Consider the following 17,070-nt stretch of genomic DNA (forward strand, 5'->3'; position numbering starts at 1 on the left):
AGGACTGCGCATAAGACCTACTTCATTGCGCTTTAGTGGACAGAGAAAACACTATGTATACACCTGTACATTAGTATTTATTTGCTGAAGCTGATCTGACACTATATCTTCGCTGGCTGGCGTGTCGAACATGTTACCACCAAACGCACACGCAAAACGTTACCACGCAAAAGTACGGTAATAATCAAGTGAAGCATCTTTGTTAATCCGTAATGTGTGGGAAAGTGTAATTTGTACTTGTTATTATGGATTTCTGCGCCCCTATTCTGTTGTCCCGCGCGCTTACACACGACTGCAAGTTTTGATATTCTTATTGAAGCTTATAAAGAGTTGATTGCACGTCTATAAGTATTTGTTATTGAGATGAGCATTAATTAAATGTATCCTGATATCATTTATTTTTTTTAATCTAAGGTTTCTTGTGTGTTCACCTTTAAATGCACCTAAAATACACGATCCGTGCTGAATATTTAAATTCAGCCCCTCCCCGTTTCCCCTTGATAGCATCCTGTCCCGGCAGTTGAAAGCCATGTCCGGGATCCTCTTAGTTAGGGCTTTGTGAAGGCTTTCACACGCAAGACTCTGCGGTGCTGTTCCACAAGTGTTTTCACGCTGCAACAGATGTCGCTGCTCGGACGGCGAGCCTAGTTGCAGGTCTTAGCGCGCCGTTACAGTTGAGGAGAACGCCGGTCCGGAAAAGATAGCTCAATTAATTAAATACAGTTCAGTTTTATCCATAAGCTAGTAGGTATTGCACTGTTAATTAAATTGTAGCAATCTAGATGTGTGTCCACAGTTTGACGCACGCCTCATTAAGTCAACTTCTTACTCTACCCAGTGGAGGTCGGCTCAACACTGGCTCTTCGAAGAACTGTCAGCCTATCGATCGTTGAAATGTTAGCGCAATTGAAAGAAAAATAACCTCTGACGCTCGGGAACTCTGACGCTCGGGAACTCTGACGCTCGGGAACTCTGACGCTCGGGAACTCTGACGCTCGGGAACTCTGACGCTCGGGAACTCTGACGCTCGGGAACTCTGACGCTCGGGAACTCTGACGCTCGGGAACTCTGACGCTCGGGAACTCTGACGCTCGGGAACTCTGACGCTCGGGAACTCTGACGCTCGGGAACTCTGACGCTCGGGAACTCTGACGCTCGGGAACTCTGACGCTCGGGAACTCTGACGCTCGGGAACTCTGACGCTCGGGAACTCTGACGCTCGGGAACTCTGACGCTCGGGAACTCTGACGCTCGGGAACTCTGACGCTCGGGAACTCTGACGCTCGGGAACTCTGACGCTCGGGAACTCTGACGCTCGGGAACTCTGACGCTCGGGAACTCTGACGCTCGGGAACTCTGACGCTCGGCAACTCTGACGCTCGGGAACTCTGACGCTCGGCAACTCTGACGCTCGGGAACTCTGACGCTCGGGAACTCTGACGCTCGGGAACTCTGACGCTCGGGAACTCTGACGCTCGGGAACTCTGACGCTCGGGAACTCTGACGCTCGGGAACTCTGACGCTCGGGAACTCTGACGCTCGGGAACTCTGACGCTCGGGAACTCTGACGCTCGGGAACTCTGACGCTCGGGAACTCTGACGCTCGGGAACTCTGACGCTCGGGAACTCTGACGCTCGGGAACTCTGACGCTCGGGAACTCTGACGCTCGGGAACTTTGACAATTGTATATTATATAAGTAGCCTACATATATTTTACACAAACTGAAGAAGTTAGATGGGGTTTGATGCGCTTTCTTAAAGAAAATAACGATTATTGTAAACCTCATTACTCTGACTTAGTTGAAATGGAATTATATGGTTTTCAATTTTTGCGAATTTATGGCTAATTTATCTTCAAAAGTTAATTTCAAAAATAATTTACAAAAATGCTCTAAGCATCTTGGTTGTGTGCCATTTTTTTTTTAAGTAGGCCTATGTATCTAAAGTTAATATGAAAAATTATAAACTAATTTGCACTTAAAATACCAGAAAATTAAAAGTGTCTACATATTTTCAAAAACCTCAAAAATTTCATAACTTGTAAACAAATAAACCGATACATGTTAATATTTGAAATTTATAAACATATAGTGAAAGAATATATTACAAACGATTGCACCCAATGTTTAAGCACAGGATAGTTTTGTAATAGTTTCGTAATGATCCTAAGCTTCTGACGGGTAAGTACTGTGTCGCATATGATCACGAACCAATACGTGGAGTGTGTTTCGTTAGAGTAGGCCTACGTTAACACATGAAGCTCGACGTAAGTCAGTGACATCAAAAGGCAAGCCACCTCTCGATAGTTTGTGTGCGCGTTGAATAAACTATTTCGTCAGTAAAACTGGACTACTGTCTTTCTTTGAATGCTGAAATAATTATTTTTATTATCTTATTTCCATGTTTCTAGCAATTATTTTAAATTTCCGCAGATTTGTTTCATTATTATTATTATTATTATTATTATTAAAAATAAACATGCAGTAGTTACACAATTTCGAACCCTCTATCTTACTAAACTTATGCATTGCCATACCTATAGCAAGAATAATACAATTTTTTTTCTCCAAAATAAAACCTCTGCTTTTAATATGTTTGTCTCCCTAACAAACCTATGTTTGAAGAAAATCGTAGCATTATATTTTTACCCTATTTCTTAGGCAACTTATTTGACTTAGTCGCATTACATCGGTACCCATTCGTGTGCTTCTTACCACCAAATTACTTGGGTTTTAACGTAGTAACAGTGCAATAAACACCATCCGAAATGTGTGTTCATGTTGCAAGGTTGCGGTTTGTAGCGTCTCAACCTCTCAGAGCTCCAGTTGTCAACGCGTCATTTACAAACCACTTACGACTCTTTGGCAGTGTCTTTCGAGAGCCATTGCACTTGTCCATACACGTTCCGTACCACAGGATATTCTCCACTAGCCTACACATTTTTTTGACGTGACAACGTCTAATAAATCGATGAACGCCGGCTGCACGCACGAAAAAGTGTCCCGTAATGCACATTACGCTCATTGTACGCTTGCGCCGCATCTATCTCTCTTCCACTCGATTGGAACAACCATCGATTTGACTTTTTCGAGGCACATTAAACTTGAATAACTCCCATTCGTTTCCTACTTTTCCTATCATCGTCCTATCCTTAACAGAAAAACACAGATTGGAAGAAGTTAAATAGCAAACATGTATGAAAGTTAAGAGTTAAAATAATCTCTTCGTTAAAGTAGCTAATAAACATATTTGAATTAATGAGTGCAAACAAAAGAAAATTTATCAATTAAATTGTAGATTTCATTTCACTCCTTTGTATCCATACAAAATAGTGATAATTCAATAAAAATGATTCAATTTTATTCATAAAAGGTATGCAATCATTTCATCAATGTTTTGTTATGACGTTGTCACGTTAAACTATCGTCCGTAAACCGACTTTATAGACAACCAAATTTTTTTTACAGTGAAAAAGGCTAAAACTGGTATTTTTAGGTCCGAAAAATTCCAAGAACAGTATTTTGAATGGTAACACATCGGTGCAGGAAGCATTATCTTTAATATGTCAGCGTATACCTGATTACAGGACCACTGTAGAGGTGGGTTATCGACACACTGGCTGCACATCAGGTCAATGCATAGCGCTTAAAGGCGAAGAATCGTGTGATGTGCGAGCCAGTGTCGTCCTTACCGCCCGACCTGTCCAATTCCAGGTCAAAATTTTATTTTTACTTTTAACATGGTACACTTGTAGACTGTTCTAGTGGCCGACTTCAACAAAATGAAAAAAGAAAAAAATATATATATATGGTACCTACTTACTTTTCGCATATTTATTTGGCAAAGTTGGATTTTTAAGATTTTTGTGCAGTACGAATAATCAGAACCAAATGGAGTAAATAACTGGAAATGTTTGGGTTTTAAAGACAATGTCGGTGGCTACTACATGGCATGGTTCAGAATTATTTTTTGTTTGATAAGACCTTTCAATATCATCAAAATTCCGAGGAGTTAAAATGCTACAACAAATTAATTTTTTTCTGAAATAAATGAAACCATAAGGTATATCACATAGCAGCCAGTAAAATTGACTTAACCTAAGAAGTTCCAGTCTTATATTCGATTTCATTCTTCTTATCCTTACAACACAAAAAAAGGATAAAAATACAACTTTGCCAGATAATTATGCAAAAATTATGCGATTTTTTTTTAATTTTGAAATTTCAGATGCTCAAAAAGTCTAAACGTTCACTCTCAGACTCCAGGCCTCTCACTCCCAATCTCAGACTCCAGGCCTCCCACTTGCACTCTCAAACTCCAGGCCTCCCACTTGCACTCTCAGACTTCAGGCCCCTCACTTGCACTCTCAGACTCCAGGCCTCTCACTTCCAATCTCAGACTCCAGGCCTCTCACTTCCAATCTCAGACTCCAGTCCTCCCACTTGCACTCTCAGACTCCAGGCCTCCCACTTGCACTCTCAGACTTCAGGCCCCTCACTTGCACTCTCAGACTTCAGGCCCCTCACTTGCACTCTCAGACTCCAGGCCTCTCACTTCCAATCTCAGACTCCAGGCCTCTCACTTCCAATCTCAGACTCCAGTCCTCCCACTTGCACTCTCAGACTCCAGGCCTCCCACTTGCACTCTCAGACTCCAGGCCTCTCACTTGCACTCTCAGACTCCAGGCCTCTCACTTCCAATCTCAGACTCCAGGCCTCTCACTTCCACTCTCAGACTCCAGGCCTCCCACTTGCACTCTCAGACTCCAGGCCTCTCACTTGCACTCTCAGACTCCAGGCCTCTCACTTCCAATCTCAGACTCCAGTCCTCCCACTTGCACTCTCAGACTCCATTCCTCCCACTTGCACTCTCAGACTCCAGGCCTCCAACTTGCACTCTCAGACTCCAGGCCTCCCACTTGCACTCTCAGACTCCAGGCCTCCCACTTGCACTCTCAGACTCCAGGCCTCCCACTTGCACTCTCAGACTCCAGGCCTCTCACTTGCACTCTCAGACTCCAGGCCTCTCACTTCCAATCTCAGACTCCAGGCCTCTCACTTCCAATCTCAGACTCCAGTCCTCCCACTTGCACTCTATGACTCCAGTCCTCCCACTTGCACTCTCAGACTCCAGGCCTCCCACTTGCACTCTCAGACTTCAGGCCCCTCACTTGCACTCTCAGACTCCAGCCTCTCACTCCCAATCTCAGACTCCAGGCCTCCCACTTGCACTCTCAGACTTCAGGCCCCTCACTTGCACTCTCAGACTACAGGCCTCTCACTTCCAATCTCAGACTCCAGGCTTCTCACTTGCACTCTCAGACTCCAGGCCTCCCACTTGCACTCTCAGACTCCAGGCCTCCCACTTGCACTCTCAGACTCCAGGCCTCCCACTTGCACTCTCAGACTCCAGGCATCTCACTTGCACTCTCAGACTCCAGGCCTCGCACTTCCACCATCAGACTCCAGGCCTCTCACTTGCACTCTCAGACTCCAGGCCTCTCACTTCCAATCTCAGACTCCAGGCCTCTCACTTGCACTCTCAGACTCCAGGCCTCTCACTTCCAAATTCAGACTCCAGGCCTCCCACATCCACTCTCAGACTCCAGGCCTCTTACTTGCATTCTCAGACTCCAGGCCTCTCACTTGCACTCTCAGACTCCAGGCCTCTCACTTGCACTCTCAGACTCCAGGCCTCTCACTTCCAATCTCAGACTCCAGTCCTCCCACTTGCACTCTATGACTCCAGGCCTCCCACTTGCACTCTATGACTCCAGGCCTCCCACTTGCACTCTATGACTTCAGGCCCCTCACTTGCACTCTCAGACTCCAGGCCTCTCACTCCCAATCTCAGACTCCAGGCCTCCCACTTGCACTCTCAGACTTCAGGCCCCTCACTTGCACTCTCAGACTCCAGGCCTCACACTTCCAATCTCAGACTCCAGGCCTCTCACTTGCACTCTCAGACTCCAGGCCTCCCACTTGCACTCTCAGACTCCAGGCCTCCCACTTGCACTCTCAGACTCCAGGCCTCCCACTTCCACCATCAGACTCCAGGCCTCCCACTTGCACTCTCAGACTCCAGGCCTCTTACTTCCACTCTCAGACTCCAGGCCTCCCACTTGCACTATCAGACTCCAGGCCCACTTGCACTTTCAGACTCCAGGCCTCCCACTTGCACTCTCAGACTCCAGGCCTCCCACTTGCACTCTCAGACTCCAGGCCTCTCACTTGCACTCTCAGACTCCAGGCCTCCCACTTGCACTCTCAGACTCCAGGCCTCCCACTTGCACTCTCAGACTCCAGGCCTCCCACTTGCACTCTCAGACTCCAGGCCTCCCACTTGCACTCTCAGACTCCAGGCCTCTCACTTGCACTCTCAGACTCCAGGTCTCCCACTTGCACTCTCAGACTCCAGGCCTCTCACTTGCACTCTCAGACTCCAGGCCTCCCACTTGCACTCTCAGACTCCAGGCCTCTCACTTCCAATCTCAGACTCCAGGCCTCTCACTTGCACTCGCAGACTCCAGGCCTCTCACTTCCACTCTTACTCCAGGCCTCCCACTTCCACCATCAGACTCCAGGCCTCTTACTTCCCCTCAGACTCCAGGCCTCTCACTTGCACTCTCAGACTCCAGGCCTCTCACTTGCACTCTCAGACTCCAGGCCTCTCACTTGCACTCTCAAGACTCCAGGCCTCTCACTTGCACTCTCAGACTCCAGGCCTCCCACTTGCACTCTCAGACTCCAGGCCTCTCACTTGCACTCGCAGACTCCAGGCCTCTCACTTCCACTCTTAGACTCCAGGCCTCCCACTTCCACCATCAGACTCCAGGCCTCTTACTTCCCCTCAGACTCCAGGCCTCTCACTTGCACTCTCAGACTCCAGGCCTCTCACTTGCACTCTCAGACTCCAGGCCTCTCACTTGCACTCTCAGACTCCAGGCCTCTCACTTGCACTCTCAGACTCCAGGCCTCCCACTTGCACTCTCAGACTCCAGGCCTCTCACTTGCAATCTCAGACTCCAGTCCTCCCACTTGCACTCTCAGACTCCAGTCCTCCCACTTGCACTCTCAGACTCCAGGCCTCCCACTTGCACTCTCAGACTCCAGGCCTCTCACTTCCAATCTCAGACTCCAGGCCTCTCACTTGCACTCGCAGACTCCAGGCCTCTCACTTGCACTCGCAGACTCCAGGCCTCACACTTCCACTCTTAGACTCCAGGCCTCTTACTTCCCCTCAGACTCCAGGCCTCTCACTTGCACTCTCAGACTCCAGGCCTCTCACTTCCACTCTTAGACTCCAGGCCTCCCACTTCCACCATCAGACTCCAGGTCTCCCACTTCCACCATCAGACTCCAGGCCTCTCACTTGCACTCTCAGACTCCAGGCCTCTCACTTGCACTCTCAGACTCCAGGCCTCTCACTTGCACTCTCAGACTCCAGGCCTCCCACTTGCACTCTCAGACTCCAGGCCTCTCACTTGCACTCTCAGAATCCAGGCCTCTTACTTGCACTCTCAGACTCCAGGCCTCCCACTTGCACTCTCAGACTCCAGGCCTCTCACTTGCACTCTCAGACTCCAGGCCTCTCACTTGCACTCTCAGACTCCAGGCCTCCCACTTGCACTCTCAGACTCCAGGCCTCCCACTTGCACTCTCAGACTCCAGGCCTCCCACTTGCACTCTCAGACTCCAGGCCTCTCACTTGCACTCTCAGACTCCAGGCCTCTCACTTCCAATCTCAGACTCCAGGCCTCTCACTTGCACTCTCAGACTCCAGGCCTCTCACTTGCACTCTCAGACTCCAGGCCTCTCACTTCCAATCTCAGACTCCAGGCCTCTCACTTCCAATCTCAGACTCCAGGCCTCTCACTTGCACTCTCAGACTCCAGGCCTCTCACTTGCACTCTCAGACTCCAGGCCTCTCACTTCCACTCTCAGACTCCAGGCCTCCCACTTGCACTCTCAGACTCCAGGCCTCTTACTTCCACTCTCAGACTCCAGGCCTCCCACTTCCACTCTCAAACTCAAGGCCTCTCACTTGCACTCTCAGACTCCATGCCTCCCACTTGCACTCTCAGACTCCACACGCTCCCAGCTGGGACGCTCTTTCTGCTGCGAGATGCACTACTGCACCACGGAGGAACACGGTCTTCATGCAATCGCTTGAGACATATAGTTGGATGGAAGAGGTAACAGTGGGAAGGGGAGGTGGAAAACCAAACATGTATCTGTGTGTTAAATTGGAAAACTATTTAAATCAAAACTTTTTTTTTCCCTTCAGATAAGCTTACGCCATAGATGGTTTAAACTGTATTTCATAGAGAAACCTACAATGATGTTAGTTCACTGAAACGTTTTTAAATCAAAATTTTTTTTCCACTGAGAACTTATTCAAACAACATAAATAATAATTGGTTTGTGAATATTGGCAGTTTCACCTAAATTTTCCTCGTGGATTTCCTATGTTCTACGTCCTGTTGAGCTTTACCGGGATATTAACCCACAGTTGGTTTATGACTTATCCCAACAACTGCGCATTAGGAAGGTATGAGGGAGACACGGCGGCGCGACTTGTACCGCTGTTGGCCTGGCGGGGTGGAATGGAGGGGGGGAGGTGTGGAGTGCCCGCGGCCAATGAGCGGCGGGGGGCGGGGCCGCGCCCACAGCTGCTCACGGGGTCTCGCCTGGTTCACACGCGCCGCTCTGTAATCCCTCATCCCTCCCTCCTCTTCATGCATCCTCCAGCCTGCTCTGCATAGTCGCTTCATGGAGGACATGAGCGGCGCTACGTCTTGTTCACGCCACCGGGCCTGCGATCGTATAGCTGTTAGCTGTGCCGATGAGCTGATGCTCAACATGACACTGACCGCGATCCAAACCTCCGCACTAAATACACGACTTGTTTTTTGACGTCACAAGGTCTTATAAATAGAGACCTGCAAAATTCGCGGATTCATTCGGTGATAGGCTAGAATTCAAACACATTATAGGCCTACCTCTTAGATAATTTTGCTATTGGCTTACTGTTCATCTTGGCGAATCTCAACCAATTATAAAACCCTCAAGCAAAGAACGATCGAATCACAGACAAACCAGCTGAGACGATTTACAAGTCAACAACCAATGAACTTGCGTTATTTGCCCAGTGTACAGGAGAATGTGCAGTCTATCCTGAAGGCCATCGAAACCGCGAATTTTGCAGGTCTCTACTTATAAATCGATGAACGCTGGCGGCACGCACGAAAAAAGCATGACTCATTGTCACGTTCCGCCTGAGCCGAGCGTGCAAGAACCGGCCAACCACAGTGCGAGAAAATCGTCTATAGCTAATATTCAACAGGTTAAGACGGGCTTTATAAAAGCAGCAATTTAAAATTTGATTTATTTGTCCAATTTCGTCATTTTATAATTACCAATTTATTGACATTGATTTTATTTAAGTTTATTTCTTTAGGTAGGCTAACTAATTGTTCGTGATTATATTTAAACAAATTATATAAATTAAATTTGCAAAAACTGTAAATGAATAATATTTGAAAATTAAAACGTTTGAAATTTTTCATGAATGTTTTATTACAACGTTATCACGTAAAATTATCGTCCGTAAAAAGACTTTACAGACAACCCCCCCCCCCCTCCCTTTTTTTTTTTTGCTAGGCCCAAGCAGCTTATCGCACTTAATTTGCTTCGAGACAAGTTGGCTAGTGATTGAAGATAAAGCGGTGACAGACCTGATATCTGATAATCTCGCCTTTTACTGGCCACAGGCGACTGCCGATTCATCTCTTCTGAGCGAGACCCAGTGCGCCAGATCGCGATTAACTCACGTAAATTTAACTGACAATACCGCAGGGCGAGGGGTGAAGTCTCTCACCGCCAGGGGTACCAACCCAGACGCGCTAAACACCAGTGCGGACCCCAGCATGGCCGAGACTCCATGCCCTGATCAACTCTTCTTCAGCGCCATCCTTCTTGTCTTGTATTGTGCCTTGCCTGCCCGATGTTTTGCAAACGAATTAATTCGTGTATCGCTAATTGTAATTCCATCAAAATAGAAAAAAAAATTAAATAAAGAACAAAATAGTCTTTTCTAATCCATAGTAATATTACGCACTGTTTAGCTTCAGTTTTCACAATCAATAAAATGTTTTGGTGTAGGCCTGTGTTAAGAAATGTGGTTTGGAAACACGTAACAGTGTGTGTCTCGATTAGCACGTACCTACCAGTAAGCCAATCAGCATGCCAGTATTAAGTTATTTTTGTATGTCGTGATGAGCTTTGATGTTTAATATTTATACGTGTGAAGTGATTTATGCAACGATACAAACGTAGCCAATTGAAATGGATCCCTGTAGGTACCTTAAGGCCCTTGCCTACCCGGGCACACACAAGGTGCGCAGAGCTTCAGGAGAAACGACGCAATTTGAAAACTGCTTGAGATATCCCAGTAGAGTCTTTTCACGAAAAAATAATAATAATAATACGTCGAGGGCGAACGAGTATAATTCTGTATCTGCAATTCGTTTTTAAACTGTACTTCTACAAGAGTGAAACTGGCTAATCATAGCCATGAAACACCCAGCTAAAAATTCTTGAAAGCACTCAATTGACTTGCATGACACGCCTATCTTCATTTCTCCGCCATATAGTTAATGTTATGGTGACCGCAAAAACATCATAGTATTGTGATCAACAACAGGGAAACAGTAACCAGCGACAAGACAAACTAGTTCAGTGTTACAGAGTATGATGATTATTCAAGCAAAGACTACCCTTTACTATAATAACAGGGTTGTAACAAAAAATCTATGGTCTTATGTAACCAACTAGCTGTCAACCAGATTAAAAAAATATTGAACATTAATTATTTGCCACAGCAACAGCATTTTACACTCTTGAGCTCGAATCAAACACGTTAAAATGCTCTTACAGTACAAAATATCTGTATGAGGTTATCAACAAATAATTATTTGGCCTCGGTCAACATTATAAACTGTCTCTTGCTTCACATTTACACTGGCCAGTATACACGGGCCTTCTCTTTGGTAGGCCTAATATTAGCAGTTGCTACGGAGACCAAGAAAGCATCAATATTGCAACAGCGAAATTTTAACCATTAAGACGTACTTAAATTATGCCTTAAGGGGCACGTGACTGGAGGAACAGGGGTGGTTTTTCGAAAGTCAAGTGTGCAAAATTTCATCAAGCTGAGAATACAACTGTAGCTTTGTACAAGAAACAAACAAACCTAAAAACAAACGGAATCTCTTCATTACGCATACAGGTACATATGGATTAAACCTACTGCATCCAGAGAGTCATGAACGGTACTTTGCGACTACAGTTCGTAAACGAGCATTCAAAAACAAAATACGGAAACACATATTTCTTCTCCACCCTCAGCGTATTTTTAATTTTTTTTGACGTGACAACGTCTAATAAATCGATGAACGCCGGCTGCACGCACGAAAAAGTGTCCCGTTACGCACATTGTTCCGTTAAGATATGTCCCGTTGCGCACATTTTTCCCGCTGTGTCCCGTTACGCTCATTGTACGCTTGCACCGCATCTATCTCTCTTCCACTCGACTGTTTATAAAGTAAAGTGAAAAGTTAATGTGGTTTTCATTGCTTATTACAACAAAAATTTCGGCAATAAAGGTTAATTACTTAATTATTCTTGCATTTTAAAAATCTTATTACTAGTATAATTTCAATTATTTATTCTTTTATTATTAAAATTAAAATAATTCAATTTTATTCGTAAAGTATGCAATCATTTCATCAATGTTTTGTTATGACGTCACGTTAAACTATCGTCCGTAAACCGACTTTACAGACGACAATTTTTTTTCTTTTTTGTAAACAGATCACACACTTGAAATCTTGAGTAGTTTTCAAATATCGTGGTTTCTTCTAAAACACTGTGCCACCATGTTGCGGCCAGTATGTGTGCCCAAATGAGTGGGGCCTTAAACAGCCTATGAGTTTTATTTTCCTGTCATTTCACAAGTGGCCTAGCCTTTCTGGGAAAGCAGTTTTCACCTAAATCTAAGCCAATAGAGTTTTGCCTGCGAGAGATCAGTGCTTGGGTCGAATTACCCCCCCCCCCTCCCCCCCCCGCCCCCTGACCAAAGGGTACACTGAAAAATATATGTCTATTTTTTTGATTTTCAATGTAAAATATGTGGTGCCTATGGTAAAATTCTGGACTCAAGATCGGTGAAAACAGCTATACCCATCCTTTTTCAATACCTCAAATGTAAAATCCAAAATACTTTATAATAAATATATTTTTTTTAATTATCTAAATTTACAATGAACAACTTTATCATCCCCTGATTAAAAAATTTTGGTTTCGATACTTTGGTAACGAAAACTTAACGGAATAGTCGGTTAAGCATAAAAAAATACTGCAGGATATATAGATACTATTTTATTTTTTCCTGCGATATGAATGCGACTTAAGTGTAAAAACAAAAGGGGGTAAGGTGGCTATGAACTTTGGGGGGAAAAAAAACCTAAAATTTGGTGACTTGATGTAAGGTTTTGGACATACGCCGTTGCTTAGCACATGTATGTCTGTAGAAGAAAACTACAAAAAAACACAAATGACAAAAAACACAAATGACAAAAAACACAAATGACAAAAAACACAAATGACAAAAAACACAAATTAAGCAAAAAATTGATGTTGTCAGGATTTAACACCACACAATACTCAATAAGTTGACCATATTCCTGTTGTGGAGTATTGTGTGGTGTTAAATCCTGACAACAGCGATTTTTTTGCTTAATTTGTGTTTTTTGTCATTTGTGTTTTTTTGTAGTTTTCTTCTACAGACATACATGTGCTAAGCAACGGCGTATGTCCAAAAGCTTACATCAAGTCATGCACTCCCATTGCACAAATCTTTCAAAGATAATACTAATATTTGGTGGAGTTTGATTTGTTGGTTACTCGACTGCGCTGAGCGGGAGCCGGTCAGTACCAAAAATGACACGCTGTTTACCTAGTGTTCAGACGACCCTCACTAGGCCTGGAGGACTAAGAGGGACAGAGGTGAAGCGACAGGTTATTCCCACCTTACGGCCGGCATTCTCACATTTCCCTCCCACACATGCGCCCTGCCAGGGTGGGGCGGGTGTGACATTCCAGTGGATTCCAGAGCTTATTGTTTAAAACAGAACTGCTAGGGATCGCTCCCTGTTTGATCGGGAGGGTATTAGGGCTTGGGCAATGACCAGCGGCTGGGGCCACCAACCCAGCATAGTCACCGCCTCAGCCCCGTACCTCGCTCAGCTGACCAGACAGTTGGCTGTGTCCTATCGGGAGACCTAAGATGCACATAAAGTTTGGACCCTGCCCGAACATACCCGAACAATTCTACCTTCGGCCAACCTCGGGTTTATTTTCATTTTAATGTAGCTATACTGACCTAACTAACCGTCCATAGTGTTTTAAAGCGTTTTAACGTAGCTAACTTAAGAGCGGGATAAATAGCTACTAGAAATTCCAGCTACTTGTAGCGTAACATGAGCGCCTGATATTGTGCGTTAGACCGATATTGCTCTGAGTCCCTCGCGATAGGCGACACTTCTCAGTCCCACGATAAGAACCGAAAGTGGTGGGGTGGCACTGCGTGGCAGTCGGATTTAGTTTTCCTTGCTGTCGCTGTGTTAGCTCGGGATATATGAATGGATGTTCATTTATAAATGGAGAAAACAAATGCACGTTTTTTTAAAAGGTAATGCTCGTGGTAAATTGCATTTGTCTGTGCGAAGAAAACGGAATACAGGTAAAAATCTAGCAAATTGGACAGAGAAAAATAAGTAAGTACACAAATTATTTATAGTATTCATGGGTCGTTTTCAGTGTATAGCTACAGGCAGTGTTATTAATGCCTTGATTTAAGGTTAAAGGAAAGCACAAAGACTGAAGAAAGTACGCCAATTGCAGAAACTACATCTGAGAATGCTAAAAGCAAGAATAAATTACGTTATGAATAGTTTATATTGTGTATTTTATTTTGTAATAAAGAAAAAACCTTTTTACTTCAGTAACTACTATTCATGAAATATACATGTGTTATATATGTGATACATTATATATAAAATACATTTTAGTGTTAAATGAGATACAAACAAGAGATCTTAATATATATATAAATCCAGTGTCCTGATGTTTGTTTCACCAAGTTAACCGATTTCGATGAAAATTGGCATTTATGTGTAATTTTTTCCAACTTGAGAGATATGATAGTTTTTATTTCGATTAATGGTCTTAATAATTTATAATTAATAATAAATAATAAATAACCGATCGCCATGGGTAAACAAAAAATCATAGGTCATAAATATACAAACAGTAATTGTATGACATTTCTCTATGTCTAACACACTGACATATAGCGCTATCCAGTTTGCTTTAACTCGCAGACAATAAAGCTCCATGTGTTTAGCCCGGGCAATGCCGGGTACTGCAGCTAGTACTTTTATATGCTACGTAATGAAACAACATGAGAGCTTTGAAAACTTTTAATATTTTTATAAATTATCAATTTGTATGTAACCGCGAGGTAAACTATTGTAACTTATGTATTTTGTTTACAAATCAGCTTTACAGTTTTTTGTAATTATTCCTATTTTGTGCTGTGCTTATAAGTGTTGGAACTGCAAAATCTGTAAAACTTATCCCCCAATAAATGCCTTGCAAAGTAATATCCCACGGTATATTTAGTTCATTTAATTTTTATATAACAATTATTATTTGGTTGAAAATAAGATGTATGCCAAGTAACCTAAAAGCAACTAAAATCTATTAATTGTATATCCACAATCCAGTTAGATATTTGTAAATAAACGGTACTATAAAATATATATGTGCAAATAATACTCTAAAAATAATGTAAGTGAGGTGGACGCGAATGCAAAGACAAGAGAAATGCAGAGTAACCTGACAAGACATGTGTTATCGAAAACCAGACTCAACAAGGCGCAGATAACAGCGGGAACCCGACCACTCTAATGGCGAGGATTATCTACAGCGCCCGGGTCTTGCTGAAGGGATGGAATAAAAGTGTCCTATCTCCGAACAGTGAAGTGGCAAATTTTCGGCTCAAACATGAATGTGCAGTGAATTACGCGTGTGCAAGTAATTCGCCATTGTATGAAGATAATTATTTCCAAAAATCATATACTATAAAAGAATGTTACATGTAAATCGTTCAGTTTTTACTTTTTTGTTATTCCGATTACTTTATTTTCTGCCAGTTGTCAAATTTGCGCTAATATAAACCTTTTTACTAATAAATTTTGCTTATTAATAACAAAATTAACCGCATTCTGACAACTGAGATCATTCATTATACATTTCCTCAATGATGTGTAAAAATCACATTCATCTGCATTAATTCGTTTGACCTCTACTTGCTGTCGCATTGACCACTAAAACAGCTCTAAATGAAGCCCTTTATCGCCCTCTTAACCAACCAATCTTAATATTTGAATTCATTTTTCCCGCGCAAAAATAAAACAAATCCCGAGGTTGGCCGAAGGTGAATTATTCGGCCGTGTTCGGGCAGGGTCCAAACTTTATGTGCATCTTGGGTCTCCCGTGTCGTGTCCTATCAGCACTGCTGGCGCCTGCCCCGATGGGTGAAGTGACGGCACGTGTCGGCCGGATGAAGCAGCGAGAGTGAGAGTGATGGTGAGAGTGATGGTGAGAGTGATGGTGAGCTCACCTCGACGCGCTCCTCCTTGAGGTCGACCTTGAGCGCCAGCTGCTCGCGCAGCACCACGTCGGGGTAGTGCGTCTTGTCGAAGGTGGCCTCCAGCTGCTCCAGCTGCTCCTCCGTGAAGATGGTGCGGTGGCGGCGCTTCCTCTTGGGCGGCGGCGCCTGGCCCCCGCACTGCGCCGCCCCCGCCCCGCACTGCGCCAGCGAGCCCGCCCCCACGGCGTGGCTCATGTAGCCGGCCGGGTAGAAGCCAGGGTACACCACCGCTGCAACAGCGCGCTGCATCGTGTAGCCTCGAGCCCGCAGGAGCACTTATACACACACAGCATGTAGCCTCTAGCCCGCAGGAGCACTTCTATACATGCAGCATGTAGCCTCTAGCCCGCAGGAGCACTTCTATACATGCAGCATGTAGCCTCTAGCCCACAGGAGCACTTCTATACATACAGCATGTAGCCTCGAGCCCGCAGGAGCACTTCTATACACACAGCATGTAGCCTCTAGCCCACAGGAGCACTTCTATACATACAGCATGTAGCCTCGAGCCCGCAGGAGCACTTCTATACATTCAGCATGTAGCCTCTAGCCCACAGGAGCACTTCTATACATACAGCATGTAGCCTCGAGCCCGCAGGAGCACTTCTATACACACAGCATGTAGCCTCGAGCCCACAGGAGCACTTCTATACATACAGCATGTAGCCTCGAGCCCGCAGGAGCACTTCTATACATGCAGCATGTAGCCTCTAGCCCACAGGAGCACTTCTATACATACAGCATGTAGCCTCGAGCCCGCAGGAGCACTTCTATACATGCAGCATGTAGCCTCTAGCCCACAGGAGCACTTATATACATGCAGCATGTAGCCTCTAGCACACAGGAGCACTCATACACACAGCATGAAGCTTCTAGCCCACAGGAGCACTTGTATGCATACAGCATGTCGCTTCTAGCCCACAGGAGCACTTGTATGCATACAGCATGTCGCTTCTAGCCCACAGGAGCACTTCTATACATACAGCATGTAGTCACTAGCCCGCAGGAGCACTTCTATACAAACAGCATGTAGTCACTAGCCCGCAGGAGCACTTATATACACACAGCATGTGCCACTAGCCCACAGGAGCACTTCTATACATGCAGCATGTAGTCACTAGCCCGCAGGAGCACTTCTATACATACAGCATGTAGTCACTAGCCCGCAGGAGCACTTCTATACATGCAGCATGTAGCCTCTAGCCCACAGGAGCACTTATATACATGCAGCATGTAGCCTCTAGCACACAGGAGCACTCATACACACACAGCATGTAGCTTCTAGCCCACAG

General features: G+C 44.8%; 1 protein-coding gene across 1 annotated transcript in view; it reads right to left on the reverse strand.

Moving 5' to 3' along the window:
* LOC134541371 (homeobox protein goosecoid-like) overlaps nucleotides 1-16,027 on the reverse strand; it is a 97,042-nt gene extending 81,015 nt beyond the window's left edge. The window contains exon 1 of the mRNA XM_063384794.1: nucleotides 15,749-16,027. Coding sequence (XP_063240864.1) covers nucleotides 15,749-16,027 — 279 coding nt within the window. The remainder of the gene's footprint in view (nucleotides 1-15,748) is intronic.
* Nucleotides 16,028-17,070: the final 1,043 nt, after the last annotated feature.

The sequence above is a fragment of the Bacillus rossius genome, chromosome 18 (assembly GCF_032445375.1).
Source record: "Bacillus rossius redtenbacheri isolate Brsri chromosome 18, Brsri_v3, whole genome shotgun sequence".
Taxonomy (NCBI): domain Eukaryota; kingdom Metazoa; phylum Arthropoda; class Insecta; order Phasmatodea; family Bacillidae; genus Bacillus; species Bacillus rossius.